The 16,759-nt window shown below is 43.5% G+C and overlaps 1 protein-coding gene across 3 annotated transcripts in view; it reads left to right on the top strand.

Moving 5' to 3' along the window:
- Positions 1–16,759, top strand: part of KLHL5 (kelch like family member 5) — a 148,487-nt gene that overhangs the window by 47,956 nt on the left and 83,772 nt on the right. For all 3 annotated transcript variants that reach the window (XM_073561082.1, XM_073561083.1, XM_073561081.1), the window contains exons 2-3: positions 9,029–9,211; positions 15,671–15,807. In XM_073561082.1, coding sequence (XP_073417183.1) covers positions 9,029–9,211; positions 15,671–15,807 — 320 coding nt within the window. The remainder of the gene's footprint in view (positions 1–9,028; positions 9,212–15,670; positions 15,808–16,759) is intronic.

The raw sequence follows: 16,759 nt of genomic DNA, 5'->3' as shown, positions 1-16,759 counted from the left end.
ATAGGAAAGGTATCTGGGCGAGATATACCTGCCCTCATCCACTATTCCCACATGATTCTCACAGTGCTGATGACTCTAATACAGCTTATCTGAGCATGCTCTTGTGTTATCCGAGTGTCGCAAGGGCTTGAGTACTGTGTTTGAGTACTCGCAGCTGTTAGACAGCCACAACACATGCATGGATTGCCTAACAAACAGGCAATCCCTGCATGTGTTTCAGCTTTCTAGCAGCCCCCGCAATGCTCAGATAAAGCTATATCCACATGGCCTCCTCATCCCTATAGGGATATCTCGGTGGAGAGCAAGTTCCGAGCCAAGTGGCAAGGCCCGTACGAGGTGGAAAAACTAGGTGAGTTAAATTACAAGGTTCACCGTCTTGGTCGAAGGAAGCCGCATCAAAGCTATCATGTGTACTTGCTCTAGCCATGTCGAGATCGGGAATTGCTGGAAGCTCCTTGCTTGGGAGCCCGTCATGAAGCCAAAGTGTAGGAGGTCACAGTTGCAGAGATTCTATCGCCGACTCAGGAGCAGCAGTGTTGGAAACTGTGGATCCATGACCTATTCTCGGAGTTGCCAGGGAATACACAGGTGGTGGAGCATGACATGTTAACAGAGCCGCATGTAAGGGTGAACCTTCTATAGAATCATGCCGGGAGGTGATATAAATTGAGGTAAAGAGAATGTAAGACCTCTAATTGATAGAGGAAACAAAAAGTGGATGGTCAAGTCCCATTGTCCTTTTGCTGAAACCTGATGGTGAGTGGCGGTTTTGTAATGACTACTGCAGGCTGAATGAGGTGTCCAGTTTTGATGCGTATCCAATACCCCGCATGGACAAACTCATTTTGAGACTTGGACCTGCAAGGTACATTACAACCCTCGACCTGACAAAAGGCTACTGTCAGATCAGATCATCATGTCCCACAGTGCCAAGGAGAAGACGGCCTTCTCGATGCCTGATGGGTGTTTCCAATACACCCTTCGGACTGCAGGGGGCAACAGCTGCCTTCCAGAGGCCTATGGATTGGATCTTGGCTCCATATATGCAGCAGCCTACCTTGATGACCATTTGATCTTCACCCCTGACTGGAGTAGTCCTCTACCAAAGGTACAGGCAATCCTGGATGTGTTGAGAAAATCTGGGTTCACCATAAATCCGAAAAAGTGTGCTATAGGGAAGGAAGAGGCCAAGTACTTAGGCTTATTTGTCGGGACAGCCAAAATCAAGCCACAGTTAAAAATTATGCCATTGTTTAGAAGAAGTGCTTAGCCATAAAATGAGCCGTGGATACACTGAAATATTTCCTACTAGGCCGAAAGTTCAAACTAGTGTCGGACCATGCCCCTCTGAGATGGTTAAGGGAAAAGAAGGGTAAGACTAGCCTGGTGACTAGGAGGTTTTTAGCCCTTCAAGATTTTGGTTACCATATAGAATAAGAGCCATGCATGTTACATGATAAAGCGGATGCGCTCTCTCGAATCCCGTATGGTGTCTGAAGGTGCCAAAACCTCCAGCTTTGGGCAGAGGGGGGAGGATGGTATGTGACAGGGTCACTGGCACTGTATATGAGGGGAGTTTGCTTTCTTCCATGATCTAACAACCCATAAGTTTATCTCCAGCATGCTATGTTATGAAAGCATTAACCACCCATAAGGCTACTTTTACACTTGCCGCTGTTTTTCAGTTTTCCAATACTATGGAAATAGTATTGGAAAAAAAAACGGCGTTCTGCAAACTTCCGTTTGTTTTTGCGGCCCCATTGATTTTCAATGGGGGCCGTGTCCATACACCGTGAAAAAGATCGAGCAGGCTCGATCTTTTTTCATGGCCGTACGACACACGGCGCACCATGGAATTTTTGCGGACCGATTTTGCGACCCCATCGAAATCTATTGGAGCTGGAAAAACGGTCTGCAAAAACACGGTAAGTGTAAAAGAAGCCTAAGGGACTGAGTTTTTTTGGTAGTGAGAGATGGGCCGGATGCCTTTTCACTGTATCTCCACCTCAAGGTTGTAGCTAGGGAGTTAAATGTTCAGCCACTGTTTTTTTTTCTCGGTGTTGTGTTTGGAGGGGAGAGTCTCCAGATGTGTCTCCAGGAGGAGGTGAAGACATATGGTAGTCTGAGCAACCATAAGGACTTTGCTGTGATTTTTCTTTTGTTTTGCCGTTATGCCAGAAAGGTCATATTTATTTTGTTAAACCATACCATGGTTTATGCTGTCTTATAATAAACAAGCAGGTGACTTACCTAAGAAGCGATACTGTGTCTACCTTTGCAAGCATCCGAGTGAGTCAACCCCTCACAGCAGGTACATTACTGTCTATATAAGATGTCCCTAGAATGTTTGTTTTTTTTTTAAAGTAGGTTTGGATATTTCTTTTTCCCTTAACAATAAAGACCTTCATTTAAAATCTGCATATTTAAATTGGTTTGGTGATCTGAAACATATAAGTGTGACAACCATAGAAAAGAATAGGAGATCAGGAAGGGGGCAAATACTTTTTAACACCACTGTACTTACTGGAAGCCTCTTCACATGAATGAAACAGATTTGTCACAGAAATTTAATTTAAAAAAAAAAGTCACGTAGGTATAGTATTTTGTTCATACATAGTTTTTATTGAAGTGGGTTTTGACGCGGGGTCTTCTCTCAAAATCAACATACAAAAAAAACCACTTCTTTGAATTAAGAAAAAAAATCTAAACATGCCTTTAATGCACTCAGTCTTGTTGTTTTTTTTTTGTTTTTTTTTCCAAGCATTGAAATACGCACATGTCAATTCTTGAGGGTATGTACCCACAATCCAGAGTTGCTGCGGGTTTGACGTTGCGTACTTATGCAGTGTCAAACCCGCAGCATCCAGATATTACAGCATTTCTAGAAATCACATGTCCGCTGTGCGTCCAGAGACTCATGTGGCTCACCCGGGGAGACGGACATTCGGCGTTTCTTTCCAGACTCCAGGATGTCTATTTCTCTTGCAGACGCAAAAAATACTTAGAACGTGGATCGACTGCTTAGTTTTTAAATATGTTATCTTGCTGTTCATAAACAAAGTTTTGTTTTGCGACAAGGTTTTGAAAACCTCATTAAAGAAAAAAAGTCTCTTTTATATGAATTCCTTGTGGGATCAGCAACAAACTTGTCACTTTAAAAAGCTGCAAGAAAAAATGTGAAAAAAAACTGCAAAAAAAAGCCTTACAAAACTAGAGAAAAACTATAAAAAAAAAAAATGCCAGGACTAAAAACCTCATTAAACAAAGTGGATTTTAATGTTAATTTCTCTCTTTCAGGGCTCGTGCACTCAACCATTTAAAGGGAATCTGTCCCCTATTTTTCGACTATCAGCTGCCGGCACCGCCGTCAGGGGCTTATCTACAGCATTCTGTAATGCTGTAGATCAGGGTTCCCCAACTCCAGGCCTCAAGGCCCACCAACAGATCATGTTTTCAGGATTTCCTCTGTATTGCACAGGTGATGCAATTATCACCTGAGCAATACTAAGGAAATCCTGAAAACATGATCTGTTGGTGGGCCTTGAGGACTGGAGTTTCAGGAACCCTGCTGTAGATAAGCCCCCCGATGTAACCTGAAAGAGAAGGAAAACGAATTATTATACTCACCCGGGGCGGTTTTGGTCCGATGGGTGTCGCGGTCAGGTCCGGCGCCTCCCACCCTATCTTGATGGATACAACTCGCACCCATGTTATTCTATGGGGCTGTGAACATGGCCAATTTTTTTTTTTACTCTAACAAAGTGGTTCAAGGTTTAAAAAAATTGCACCATGCACTATTTGCCTCCGATCGCACTCGCCCATTTAATTCAATGAGTCTGTGGAAAAATTGAAATGCGACCATCCATAAAAAGTAGTGCGGAAAAAAATCAGCCAGTCCCCATTTTATGATTCTGGCATTCCGAGTACAAAACCTGAACTGCAGAAAACTAGAAAAGCTGCTAATAGTTCTGTCTTTCCATAACAATGACTCCATAAAAGCACAGTGGACGTGTTCCTTGTTTACGGAGGTATTTTTGGATATTGCCAAATTTGGTTTGTCTGTGGTTTCTCTGTGATTGAGGACATCTGTTTATAAATCTATTGTATCGTATTGTGTTTTTTGGGGGGACAAGTTTGATATTTGATAGTTTGCGCAATTCCGTCATACATTTCATGCTATTCTTGGATGTCTGTGTGTTGTAAGAACAATTTTTTTAAAGGGAATATATAATTAGAAGATCGTCTCTTGTTAAAAATTAACTAACTACACTTTTACAAAACTTTTTTTCACATTTCAGAAGTTCTGAACCATGGAGGTCTGTGTGGGTGCGAAGACCTCCATTGAATGCTAAAAAGGAGAAGTGCTCAACCAAGCTCTGCTTTCCTGAGAGACTGAAGAAATGCTCAATAGAAAGTGTATAGAATACATCTTGATTGTTGGATGAGAGCTTCTACCTCCTTTACTTCAGCGTTAAGTGGAGGTCTCGGCTCCCGGAGATCTCTAATTAAAATATCTTATTTTATGAAAAGTCAAACATTTGGTTAATGTTTTAGTTTCAAACCAGTTTTTAAACCTTTTTAATGGTGTTTCAATCACAGCCTTGTCTGTGCTATAAAATCCTGAAGTTTTCACTCATCCAACTGAGCCTCACAGTAGGCTGATGCTTCCTTTCAACAGTCAAGGCTAACACCCAGCCACGACCCATTTTCAATGCTCTTACTGAGGGAAGGAGGTAGCTAGCCAAAATCTTGCAATACGTGACCCCATCCATCCTCCCTTCAATATGGGGCAGTCGTCCTGTCCCCTTTGCAGAAAAGCACCCACAAAGTATGATGCTTCACGGTTCAGATGGCGTTCTTGGGGTTGTACTCATCCTTTTTCCTCCTGCAAACACGGCAAGTGGAGTTGATACCAAAAAGTTCTATTTTGGTTTCATGTGACCACATGACCTTCTCCACTGTTTCCTCTGGATCATCCAGATGGTCATTTGCAAACTTCAAATGGGCCTGGACATGAGCTCGTGTGTAGCAGGGGGGCCTTGCGTGCCCTGCACGATTTTAATATATGATGGTGTATTGTGTTTCTAACAGTTATGTTTGACCCTGTGGTCCCAGCTCTCTTCGCGTCATTGACCCGGACCTGCTGTGTAGTTGTGGGCTGATCCTTGATTTTTCTCAGAATCATCCTTACCCCACAAGTAGAAATCTTGCATGGAGACCCAGACCTAGGAAGATTGACATTCATCTTGTGTTTCTTCCATTTCTAATAATTGGGCCACCAGTTGTTTCCTTCTCACCAAGCTGCTTGTCTATTGTCCTGTAGTCCATCCCAGCCTTGTACAGGTCTACAATTTTGTCCATTGTGTCCTTAGACCGCTCTTTGGTCTTGACCATGGTGGAGAGGTTTGAGTGTGTGGAGAGGTGTCTTTTATACAGGTAACTAGTTCAAACAGGTGCAATAAATACAGGTAATGAGTGAAGAGTAGGAGGCTTCCTAAAGAAAAACTATCAGGTCTTTGAGAGCCAGAATTCTTGCTGATTAGTAGGTGATCAAATACTTATTTCATGCAATAAAATGCAATTTAATTATGTAAAAATCATAGAATATGATTTTTTTTTATTTTTTACATTTTCGTTTACAGTTGAAGTGTACCATTGATAGAAATTACAGACCTCTCCAGTCTTTGTAGGTGCGAAAACTTGCAAAATCGGCAGTGTATCAAATACTTATTTTCCGCACTGTATGTATCCTTCATCCTGGGCTCCATTCTGGTATATATGTGCCTTATCCTAGGCCCCATCCGGGCTATATATGGCCCTGATCCAGGCCGCCTCCATCCTGGTATAAAATATATCCCTTCCTGGTATGTATGTTCCCCATACTGGTATAGACAGTATGTCCCCCATTTTAGTGCTGTTCTTTAATGCATAGAAAAAAAATGATACTGCTCCCCTTCCCTTCACTCCCACACCGCGCGGCATTCTCTTCAGAAGCCGGTCTGTGATTGGCCAGCAGCGTGTATTGCCGCTCACGGATCTGGCGCATCTCTGTGCCGTAATACATTTCAGCTGAATGTGCGGCTGAGGACGTACATCCAGTTGAAGTTTGTGCTGGTGTCGGCGAGCCCCTCATCCTCACTGGTCCGGTCGCAACCTCTGCCTGTAGCCCATTCATACATCACAGTCACAGGTAATCACTGTTAATATGGATACGTGCTAGCCATGTGATTACATATGTATACTTTATCGATGATGTTATGTTAATGCCCCTACTTAGGGAATACTGAAGATTGCTATATTCTCATATATACCGTATATGTTCTTTTGATTTATATCTTGGATCTATAGTGCTATAATTGTGTGTGCAGCAAATATATTGGGGGCCAATACACCTCTATATGCTTTTCCAGATGCAATATATCTGTTAGATCATAGATTACTGTTCACATTGATGTTTAAGCTGTTTTATCTGGTCACTATTCAGCTACATGATTTTCGCCATTGGTAGCATTTCTTATTTTTAGGGCTAACAGTTCCTGTACTGTGCTTTTGAGTCTGGTTCAGACTCCTTCATCTACTACTCTCTTATGACTGTGCGACACGATCTCTTCGGATTTTCTGTATTGATTATTGGTGTATTTAATAAACTTCAGAATTATGTTTTGAGTTTGATCATGTGTACTCTATGCCGCTGTTGTGGGCATTGAATGGTAGTGATATCGATCTTCGTACAGTGGTTGTTAATGATCAGTGGTAGTATTATTTGTTTATTATGTGGTCGTTATATGTGGTAATGGTCTCGTGTGATCTGTCCCTTATATCGTGGTGTTATTAGTAATATTTTTATTTTTATTCAGTAAGGATACAGTATTATTTCGTCCTCATATAATGGAAATTTTGGTTCTGGTATGTCGAGTTTTGTTAAGTAACAGTATGGTGATACTTATATGATCCTTACATAATCATATTGTTTGGTATCTTTGTATCTGTGGTTTTTAGAGATGTATTGTGAACTCAATTTATTTTATAGCTATGTTATCATGTATATAATTATTTTAAGAGGTAGTACAGATAATTTTTGTACTCCCTAGCGTTGTCACTAGCGCCTGTGCCACCTGAGTCATATGCTGGTAGTGGTGGACCAAGGTTGAAACATTTCCCTTGGGTCCCTACAAGTTTTGGCCAACAGGCTTTCCCTCTAAGCTGCACATCTTCTATAGGTCACCTGCTGTAGACAGCCGAACATGTCACCAACAAGGGCAATGTCTGTGCTCAACGGCGCAAAAAAGTCCAAACCTGTTGCCACACCAAAGGAGGGATGCTTCTGCAGCTATCCGTGCTTCTCTGTCAGCCCCCTTACATGGTTGAGATGTAGTGTAGATAGCATGGGAAGGAGGGGGCACAGGCAAGTCACATGCAGATCAGTTCCCTTTGCGTGCTGCTATATGGAGCCGCCATTAAATAGTACCTATTATCACTGTGTTGCTGCCCTTTTTATTTTAGAAACCAGCGGGCAGCTTAATGATTTATCAAAAGTGGCCAGAAGTGTCCCTAATGTCCCCCGAAAAGGATCCAACATTCTAGTCAAATCTGAACTTTTGGGTTGTTGGACCCCAGCATGTAAAACAAGATAACGCAAAGTTGTGATCCTCCTCGCTGTGAAAGCACATGATCTCGTGTGTAAGGTAAGGTTCACTCGAACCTTTTTCTCTCATCCAGATGTGGAGAAGAAAAACAAACTCCATCTTTTCCTTTCTGTCAGTCCTTGAAGTTATCTGAGTGGATATAGATTTTTTCTGTTTTGTTTTTTCCTCTCTCTTCCCCGCAGACCCAGGTGGTGATGCATTCCTATATGGTGGCAGGTAAACTGTAGTAAGCAGTAGTGTCACTATCCCCACTTGCTTTAATATACACCTTAAACTTGTTTTAAACTGTGCTTCAAAGGGTAAAATGGGTCATATTTTCATCCATTTTTATTTTCCCCCTTCTTCATCCTCCTGACCTTACAAAAATTATAGTCAAACTCCCACAGGACGACCCCCATGGACCAGCCTCACTCCTCTGCGCTTTATCGTCTACTTACCAATGCGTGCAGTCAGGTCTCCTGCAAATGCCATAATCCCAAATACTTAGGAGGGCAAGGCAATGCTGCTTGTGTTTAGTGGTTCTGGTCTACGCCAGTTGGGTGACTGGAGAAAGTTCAGTATTCGTGCCATGCCACTAGAGGAAATCGGCATCGGGTGCTTCCAATAAACGGAGGAGTAGCCAAGCTTGGCAAACCATGAACACCCATTGATTACATTGGACACATTCTAATGCTCCTATTTCAGAAAAGTAATGTGCACTAGCTGAATGGATGGCTTCATCTGTCATCTGCAGTAATGGCCAGATAGGTCAATCTTTTCAATATTAATATATCTTGGAGAGCATCAACATAGCCAACAGCGTTGTACAGAAATTGACTTCACTCTCGATCACCATTGGGAATCCCAGTCTAAATTCTGTATCTCTTAACACTCAAGGACCATTTTCATGGGAAGTTGATAAACATTTTAGTATGTCTTTGGCGTATGGGAGGAAAGTGGAGAACGTGGATAAAACCTACACAAAAACAGGAAGAACATTCAAATCCCATGAAGATGTTATGCTGGATGAGATACAAACAGAGTCCCCACCACTGAGCCACAATCCACAAAAAATCACACAAACTGCTTGCACATGCTGTCCTTTGTGGGAATTGCGCCACAAGGTTATAGTGCTAACCACTGATCTGCTCAGTGCTATAGACCTTTATCTAATGTCTGTAGCATTATGTATGTATTCCATCTTTATCCCCGTTCTTCCAGATTCGTCTTCTGTGTAGGGCTTATCTTTTCTTGCCAGCGAAGATCAGTACTAATTCAACAAAAATGCATACAATATGATTTTCTTCTTTTTTTTTTTTGTTGTAAATTTTTCATTAAACAACCATCCTTCTAAATATAGCTTTATTGCAATTCCAGTTATGATTTTTTTTTCCTGCCAACAGGACCTCAAACAGCAGCCAAACGTTATCTTCCTGCCACACAATGGAGTCCTGTGCCCCAGATGAGTTCTTCCAGTCTCTCAACCATGCTGAGCAGACGTTTAAGAGGATGGAAAACTACTTGCAGCACAAACAGCTTTGTGATGTTGTCCTGATCGCTGGCGATCGGAGAATTCCCGCACACAGGTAAGTGCCAGTGCTGGGGAAAAATTAATGTGCTGTGAATTAACCCCAAAACGACTTTGGGATTTCCCACTTTGGCGTCTGTTTTTTGCTTCTGCAACAGCCCTGGTATGGGGCCATTCCGTTCACTGTTATCCACCTCCACACAGCGTCCACAGCCGATTGAATAACCAGAGACAACAGGTCTCGGGGATAACAGCTGCTTTACTTCAGCAGAACGGGAAGATAGAACATGGAGTTATGGTAAAAGTTCACATGGGGAATCCACGGCCAATACAGTTCAGGATTGGATTCTGACGCAGAATTGAGGTTCTGGAGCTTTAAGAGCCTGTATTAGTTAGGAGCAGTACTTGCAGGTAATTATAAGAAGTTCAAAGTTACTTAAAGGGACATACACAGTCTGGACCGGGTCACCACACTTCCCTTTTTCGCAGAGCCATAACTTTTTTATTTTTCTGTCAATATGGCCGAGCTTGTTTTTTTTCTGCAGAACAAGTCGTAATTTTGAACAACACCATTGAATTTACCATATAGTGTATATACTCGAGTATAAGCCAAGGCACCTAATTTTGCCACGAAAAACTGGATTAACTTATTGACTCGAGTATAAGCCAGGTATGCATTGTCCCCTCATCCCTATCCTTGTATGCATGGCTCCCCCGTCGCTGTCTTTTTTTTTTTTTTTTTTTTTTTTTTTTGTGCATGGCTCCCCCGTCCCTGTCCTTGTATGCATGGCTCTCCCATCCCTGTGCTTGTATGCATGGCCCCCCGTCCTTGTCCCTTGTGTGCATGGCTCCCTGGTCCCTGTCCTTGTATGCATGACTCCCCGATCCCTGTCATTGTATTATTATTATTTATTTATATAGCACCATTTATTCCATGGTGCTGCACATGAGGCGGGGTTACATACAAATTACAGATATCACTTACAGTAAACAAACTAACAATGACAGACTGATACAGAGGGGAGAGGACCCTGCCCTTGCGGGCTTACATTCTACATGGCTCCCCTGTTGCTGTCGGTGTATGCATACCTCCCCGATCCCTGTCCTTGTAGTCATGCCTCCCCGGTCCCTGTCCTTGTACGCGTGCCTCCCCGGTCCCTGTCCTTGTATGCATGGCTCCCCCCGGTCCATGCTCTTGTATGCATGGCTCCCCCGGTCCATGTTCTGGTATGCATGGCTCCCCCGGTCCATGTTCTGGTATGCATGGCTCCCCCGGTCCATGTTCTTGTATGCATGGCTCCCCCGGTCCATGTTCTTGTATGCATGGCTCCCCCGGTCCATGTTCTTGTATGCATGGCTCCCCCGGTTCATGTTCTTGTATGCATGGCTCCCTCGGTCCATGTTCTTGTCATTGTATGCATGGCTCCCCCGTCGCTGTCCTGGTATGCATGCCTCCCCCGTCGCTGTCATTGTATGCATGCCTCCCCCGTCGCTGTCCTTGTAGCATGGCTCCCCCGTCGCTGTCCTTGTATGCATGGCTCCCCCGGTCCATGTTCTTGTCATTGTATGCATGGCTCCCCCCGTCGCTGTCCTGGTATGCATGCCTCCCCCGTCGCTGTCCTGGTATGCATGCCTCCCCCGTCGCTGTCCTGGTATGCATGCCTCCCCCGTCGCTGTCATTGTATGCATGGCTCAACCATCGCTGTCCTTGTAAGAATGGCTCCCCCGTCCCATCCATGTATACATGGCTCCTTATCCCATATCCTTGTATGCATGGTTCCTATAAAAAAAAAAAACAAAAAAAAAAACAAAGCACATCCTACTTACCTTGCCTGTGTGCCCTCGCTGCATCTCGTTCTGGCGCCAGCAGCAATTCCTGCTGAACGATCAGGTGGCTCCGCTCATTAAGGTAATGAATATTCATTCCACGCATATGAGAGTGGAGAGGCGTGCATATTCATTACCTTAATGAGCGGGGCCACTTGATCGCTGGGCAGGAAGAGCTGCTGGCGCTGGAATGAACGAGATGCAGGGAAGGTAAGCAGAATGTGTGCTGGAAGCTGGTGGCTGCGGATGTCACTGTGCGCTATTACAGAGAAATGAATATTCATTTCTCTTTAGCAGCGAGCACAGGCTTTAGCCACAGCCGTCGGCTCCTGCCTCTGTGACCCGCTGCTTCACTGCTCCCCCTCCCCCGCTGTCTTTCTGGGACAATTGACTCGTGTATAAGACGAGGGGGTGTTTTCGGCACAAAATAATGTGCTGAAAAACTCGGCTTATACACGAGTATATACGGTATATCTTGTCCGTTCATTTTTGATAGCGATACAAAATATCTGTATTTTCTTTATTGTTTTATTTTGAATGAGACAAAAGGGGGTTGATTTGATATTTTTTTAAATATTTTTACAAACTTTTTTTTTTTTTTTTACTTCAATAGTCTCCTTAGGAGACTTGAAGCTGTGATCTTCTGATTGCTTGTGCTACACACAGCAGTGCTTCGGCCCTTCTATGTGTAGCAAAAATCATCATCTGCTATGAAGAGCGGCCACGGGGCGGCGCTCATAGTAGATCTGCAGACTACAGCATTAAAGGTGATCTACCGAAGTATACAGAGGTGATCCAAGAAACGACCCATTGCACTTACATGGTCCGTAACGTGAACATGACGGTGTATAATTCAATAACTGGGTTCTACCTAGGGGGTTTAGAGTCATCTTGTTTGCTCTGCTGCATCACCAGTAACCCATCCCTGGCATTCATTTGATTGTTCCAGTTTTGCAGGTAAATGCTCAGTAGCCGCACTGGGCGGCTGCGCAACTATGCAAATTATAGTAACGTAGTCAACATTTCCGTGCCTACTGGGTGACGCAGCCCAGTGGTCCCTGTCAGTGCTGACTGGGGGTCTGTGAATTAATCTTTTAAATTTTGTTGATTTGTTGAAGCGTTTTCAGTCTGACAGTAAAAGTTAATTTGTCAAGTTTAATGTTTACTGCTTTCTTTGTCCACGGCCTCGCTGTATCCTGGGGAGCCCACCCCGATCCCTGGTTTACAGGCACATGACAGCTGATCAAATCAGCGGTCATATGCTGGAAAAAGTTGCGCTGGAGACCGCTTCAAAGGCGGATACATGATTTATGATGTACCTATATGTTATAGCCGTTAACTGCCATTATATTTTGTGTTTCATATGCAAGACATGTAGGGATTCACTATCTCTGGTAGGAATTCAGCCTTAGATAGTGTTCACACAGGCAATGCAGTTTTGCTCCAAACACGTGCAGCTTTTATTGCTTTTCACACAGCACCAAAACAGGCTCATAAAAATAAATCTCTAGCCTTGTGCAGGTGCTAACTAAGCAACAGAACAGAGCCTGGCGACTCCTACACGGCTGAGGTAGCCCCAGCTAGCCCTGGGTCAGTCAAAAAAGCAGCTGATTTTTGCAGTTCTTTGTATATGGCCTGTACAGTCTCCTCTCGCAGAAGGTTTCTGGCCTATTTCTCTCTTAAGCGCCAGGACACATCCACTCTGGTCAACTTCTCTGAGCTGAATGACTAAGAAGAACAGGTAGCCTGGTTATAAGCAGAGCTAGCCAGGTGATGATCTACTCAGAACCTGTAGAGCTAGGCTTTAACCCCGGGCTACCTGGCTTTGCTACGGGCACTAATTGAGCAGTAATGAGAATATGACAATATGACTCATATTAGTAGAGAACCGTGTGCACTACTAAGGAAAGTGCCGTAGTAGGATCCCACACCATGAAGTAAAAAAAATAAACTCGGCACTCAGATGAATTTTTTTTACTTTTAATGTAGTCAAGGCAAAACGTTTTGGTCGCATTTGGCCTTTATCAATTACAAACTATACAGTAGTGTCAGGGATTCGTGAGAATCCTGTGGCTATTTAGTGAGGCATGTCTCAGTATGGTCACTTTCACAAGAGTAGGGGGCGTTTAAAAGAGGAAAATCCCCAATGGTAAATAAGCCAGGGGACCTGGATGTGTGCACGTGCCTGGAGAAAGACACAGTGTCCGCTGCTTGTCAGCTGTGTCTTTCTCCAGGCACGTGCACACATCCAGGTCCCCTGGCTTATTTACCATTGGGGATTTTCCTCTTTTAAACGCCCCCTACTCTTGTGAAAGTGACCATACTGAGACATGCCTCACTAAATAGCCACAGGATTCTCACGAATCCCTGACACTCCTGTATAGTTTGTAATTGATAAAGGCCAAATGGTTTTGCCTTGACTACATTAAAAGTCAAAAAAATTCATCTTTAAGTTGAGTGCCTAGTTTATTTTTATTAATATGACTCATATGACTCTTCTCCTCTGTATGATTACAACAATGTGTGTGTATGTGTGTGTGTGTGTGTGTATATATATATATATATATATATATATATATATAATTATAGTGAAGGAAATTATTATTTGATTCCTTGCTGATTTTGTAAGTTTGCCCACTGACAAAGACATGAACAGTCTATAATTTAAAGGGTAGGTTAATTTTAACTTTGAGAAATAGAATATCAAATATAAAATCCAGAAAATCTCATTGTATAATTTTTTTTTTTATTTTGCAGTGAGAAATAAGTATTTGATCCCTCTGGCAAACAAGAATTAATACTTGACTTGATGGCAAAACCCTTGTTGGCAAGCACAACAGTCAGATGTTTTTTTGTAGTTGATGATGAGGTTTGCGCACATGTGAGGAGGAATTTTTGGTCCACTCCTCTTTGCAGATCATCTCTAAGGCTAGTTTCACACTAGCATATATTCGACACGGCGCTGCTAAGCCCCGCCCCCTGCCGGCTCCCTGCCCGCCCCATCCGGTCATCGCCGCCTACTATCGCACATGGACGCTTGCGATCTGCACACCCTATCTTTAGCATAGGGTGCGCAGATCGTGTGCTAGTAGGATTTTGGCACCTTCAAAAGTGCGCAGCGCACGCCAAAATCCTACTAGCGCACGATCTGCGCACCCTATGCTAAAGATAGGGTGCGCAGATCGCAAGCGTCCATGTGCGATAGTAGGCGGCGGCGGGCATGGGGCGGGGCTTAGCGGCGCCGTGCACTGCGTCGAATAAACGCTAGTGTGAAACTAGCCTAAATCATTAAGATTTTGAGGCTGTCACTTGGCAATTCGGAGCTTCGGCTCCCTCCATAAGTTTTCTATGGGATTAAGATCTGGAGACTGGTTGGGCCACTCCATGACCTTAATTTTCTTCTTTTTGAGCCACTCCTTTTGTTGCCTTGGCTGTATGTTTTAAGTCATTGTCTTGCTGGAAGATCCAGCCACGACCCATTTTTAATGTCCTGGCAGAGGGAAGCAGGTAGTCACTCAGGATTTTACGGTACATGGCTCCATCCATTGTCCCATTGATGCGGTGAAGTAGTCTTGTGCCCTTAGCAGAGAAACACCCCCAAAACATAATGTTTCCACCTCCATGCTTGACAGTGGGGATGGTGTTCTTTGGGTCATTGGCAGCATTTCTCTTCCTCCAAACACAGTGAGTTGAGTTATTGCCAAAGAACTCAATTTTTGTCTCATCTGACCACAGCTTCTTCTCTCAATCACTCACAGAATCATCCAGGTGTTCATTGGCAAACTTCAGATGAGCCTGCACATGTGAATTCTTGAACAGGGGGACCTTGCGGGCACTGGAGGATTTTAAACCTTTACTGCGTAATGTGTTAGCAATGGTTTTCTTGGGGACTGTGGTCCCAGCTGCCTTGAGATCATTAACAAGTTCCCCCTGTGTAGTTTTAGCCTGATCTCTCACCTTCCTCATGATCAAGGATACCCCACAAAGTGAGATTTTGCATGGTGCCCCAGATCGCTATCGATTGGCAGTCATTTTGTATTTCTTCCATTTTCTTACTATTGCACCAACAGCTGTCGCCTTCTCACCCAGCGTCTTAAGTATGGGTTTTATACCCATTTCAGCTTTCAGCAGGTCTATAATCTATTCTTGACATCCTTATAAAGCTCTTTGGTCGTGCCCATGTTGTAGGGGTTAGAGTCTGAGTGAGTCTGTGGACAGGAGTCTTTTATAAAGGTGACTATGTAAGACAGCTGTCTTTAATGCAGGTAACGAGTTGATTAGAAGCGTCTAACTGGTTTGTAGGAGCCCGAACTCTTAATGATTGGTAGGCAATCAAATACTTATTTCTCACAGCAAAATGCAAAACAAAATCTATAATTTATACAATATGATTTTCTGAATTTATTTTTGATATCCTGTCTCTCAATGTTAAAATTAGCCCACCACTAAAATTATAGACTGTTCTTGTCTTTGTCAGTGGGCAAACTTACTAAATCAGCAAGGGATCAAATACTTTTTTCCCCCACTGTGTATATGTGTGTATGTATATGTGTGTAAAATGTGTGTGTGTGTGTGTGTGTATGTATATATATATATATATATATATATATATGTGTATATATATATATATATATATATATATATATATATATAATATTATAATTTATTAATCCTTATTATGTCCTCTTAGGCTGGTTCTGTCCTCCGTATCGGATTACTTTGCAGCCATGTTCACCAGTGACGTCAGAGAAGCCAAGCAGGAGGAAATTAAAATGGAAGGTGTCGAACCCAACGCTCTTTGGGCCCTCGTTCAGTATTCTTACACAGGTAATACTTTCTCACATCTCACGAATGTACTGCAGTGCAAATGAATCACATTTACACAGGAGAATCCCAAGTGATTAGATCAGGGAATATTTGGGCTCCAGACTGATAACAATTGCTGCCGAGCCCCACGGACAATGCTGATCACGGTATATAATCCTGAGTGGTGTGAGATTTCTGCGAATGCCAGTAAAATCACATCTATTCATTTTAGAAAACTATGCAGGTAAATGATGAACTATTAACTAATTAAAATAGCGAGTGCCCTGCTTTATGGATGTTAAAAGCGGACCGATTAAGTTACTTAAACCTCAAATTACATTTCTCCTTTGCCTCATTGGGGGTCACAGGTACTGTGGGTGTATGCTACTGCCGCCTGGAGGCTGACACTAAGTGAAAAAAAGAGGTGTTGGCTCCTCCTCCGCCGTATACACCCTTTCCCCGATTGCGGGTGGAAACCAGTTTTTTACTTAGTGTCTGTTGGAGGCAGACGTCGGTCTGTCTCAAGACTGATCCTTTTTTTTTTTTTTTTTTTAATTTTTCTTTTCTTTTTCCCCATGAAGATAAGACAGGGGCGACGGACCCTATTGAAAGGGTCCGATCTCCTCAAACCAACAACGGGCGAGCACGTGCGAGAGTCCCTCCACGTATCCTCTCCCGCAACGTGGGATATTATCAGACCACGGAGGTGAGGTACGGGCGACGGACCCTATTGAAGGGGGCCGATCTCCCCAAACCAACAAAGGGCGAGCACGCGCAAGTGTCCCTCCACGTATCCTCTCCCGCACAGTGGGACATGATGTCGGACTTAGCCCTGTCCACCCGAGGGTATTGAAACTCCAGGCTGCACAGAGGCGCAAGTGTAGTCTGTGCGACCCCCACTGCCCCACCAATACTAAGACTGCGGTGGGGTAAGGCGGCGGACGGTCCCTCTCCTCACCCCTTGAAGTGGTTA

Source organism: Dendrobates tinctorius, unplaced genomic scaffold, assembly GCF_039654945.1.
Source record: "Dendrobates tinctorius isolate UK_male_01 unplaced genomic scaffold, ASM3965494v1 ptg000314l, whole genome shotgun sequence".
NCBI lineage: Eukaryota > Metazoa > Chordata > Amphibia > Anura > Dendrobatidae > Dendrobates > Dendrobates tinctorius.
Note: the sequence above shows the minus strand (reverse complement) of the source record. Positions and strands in the feature narration are given on the sequence as shown.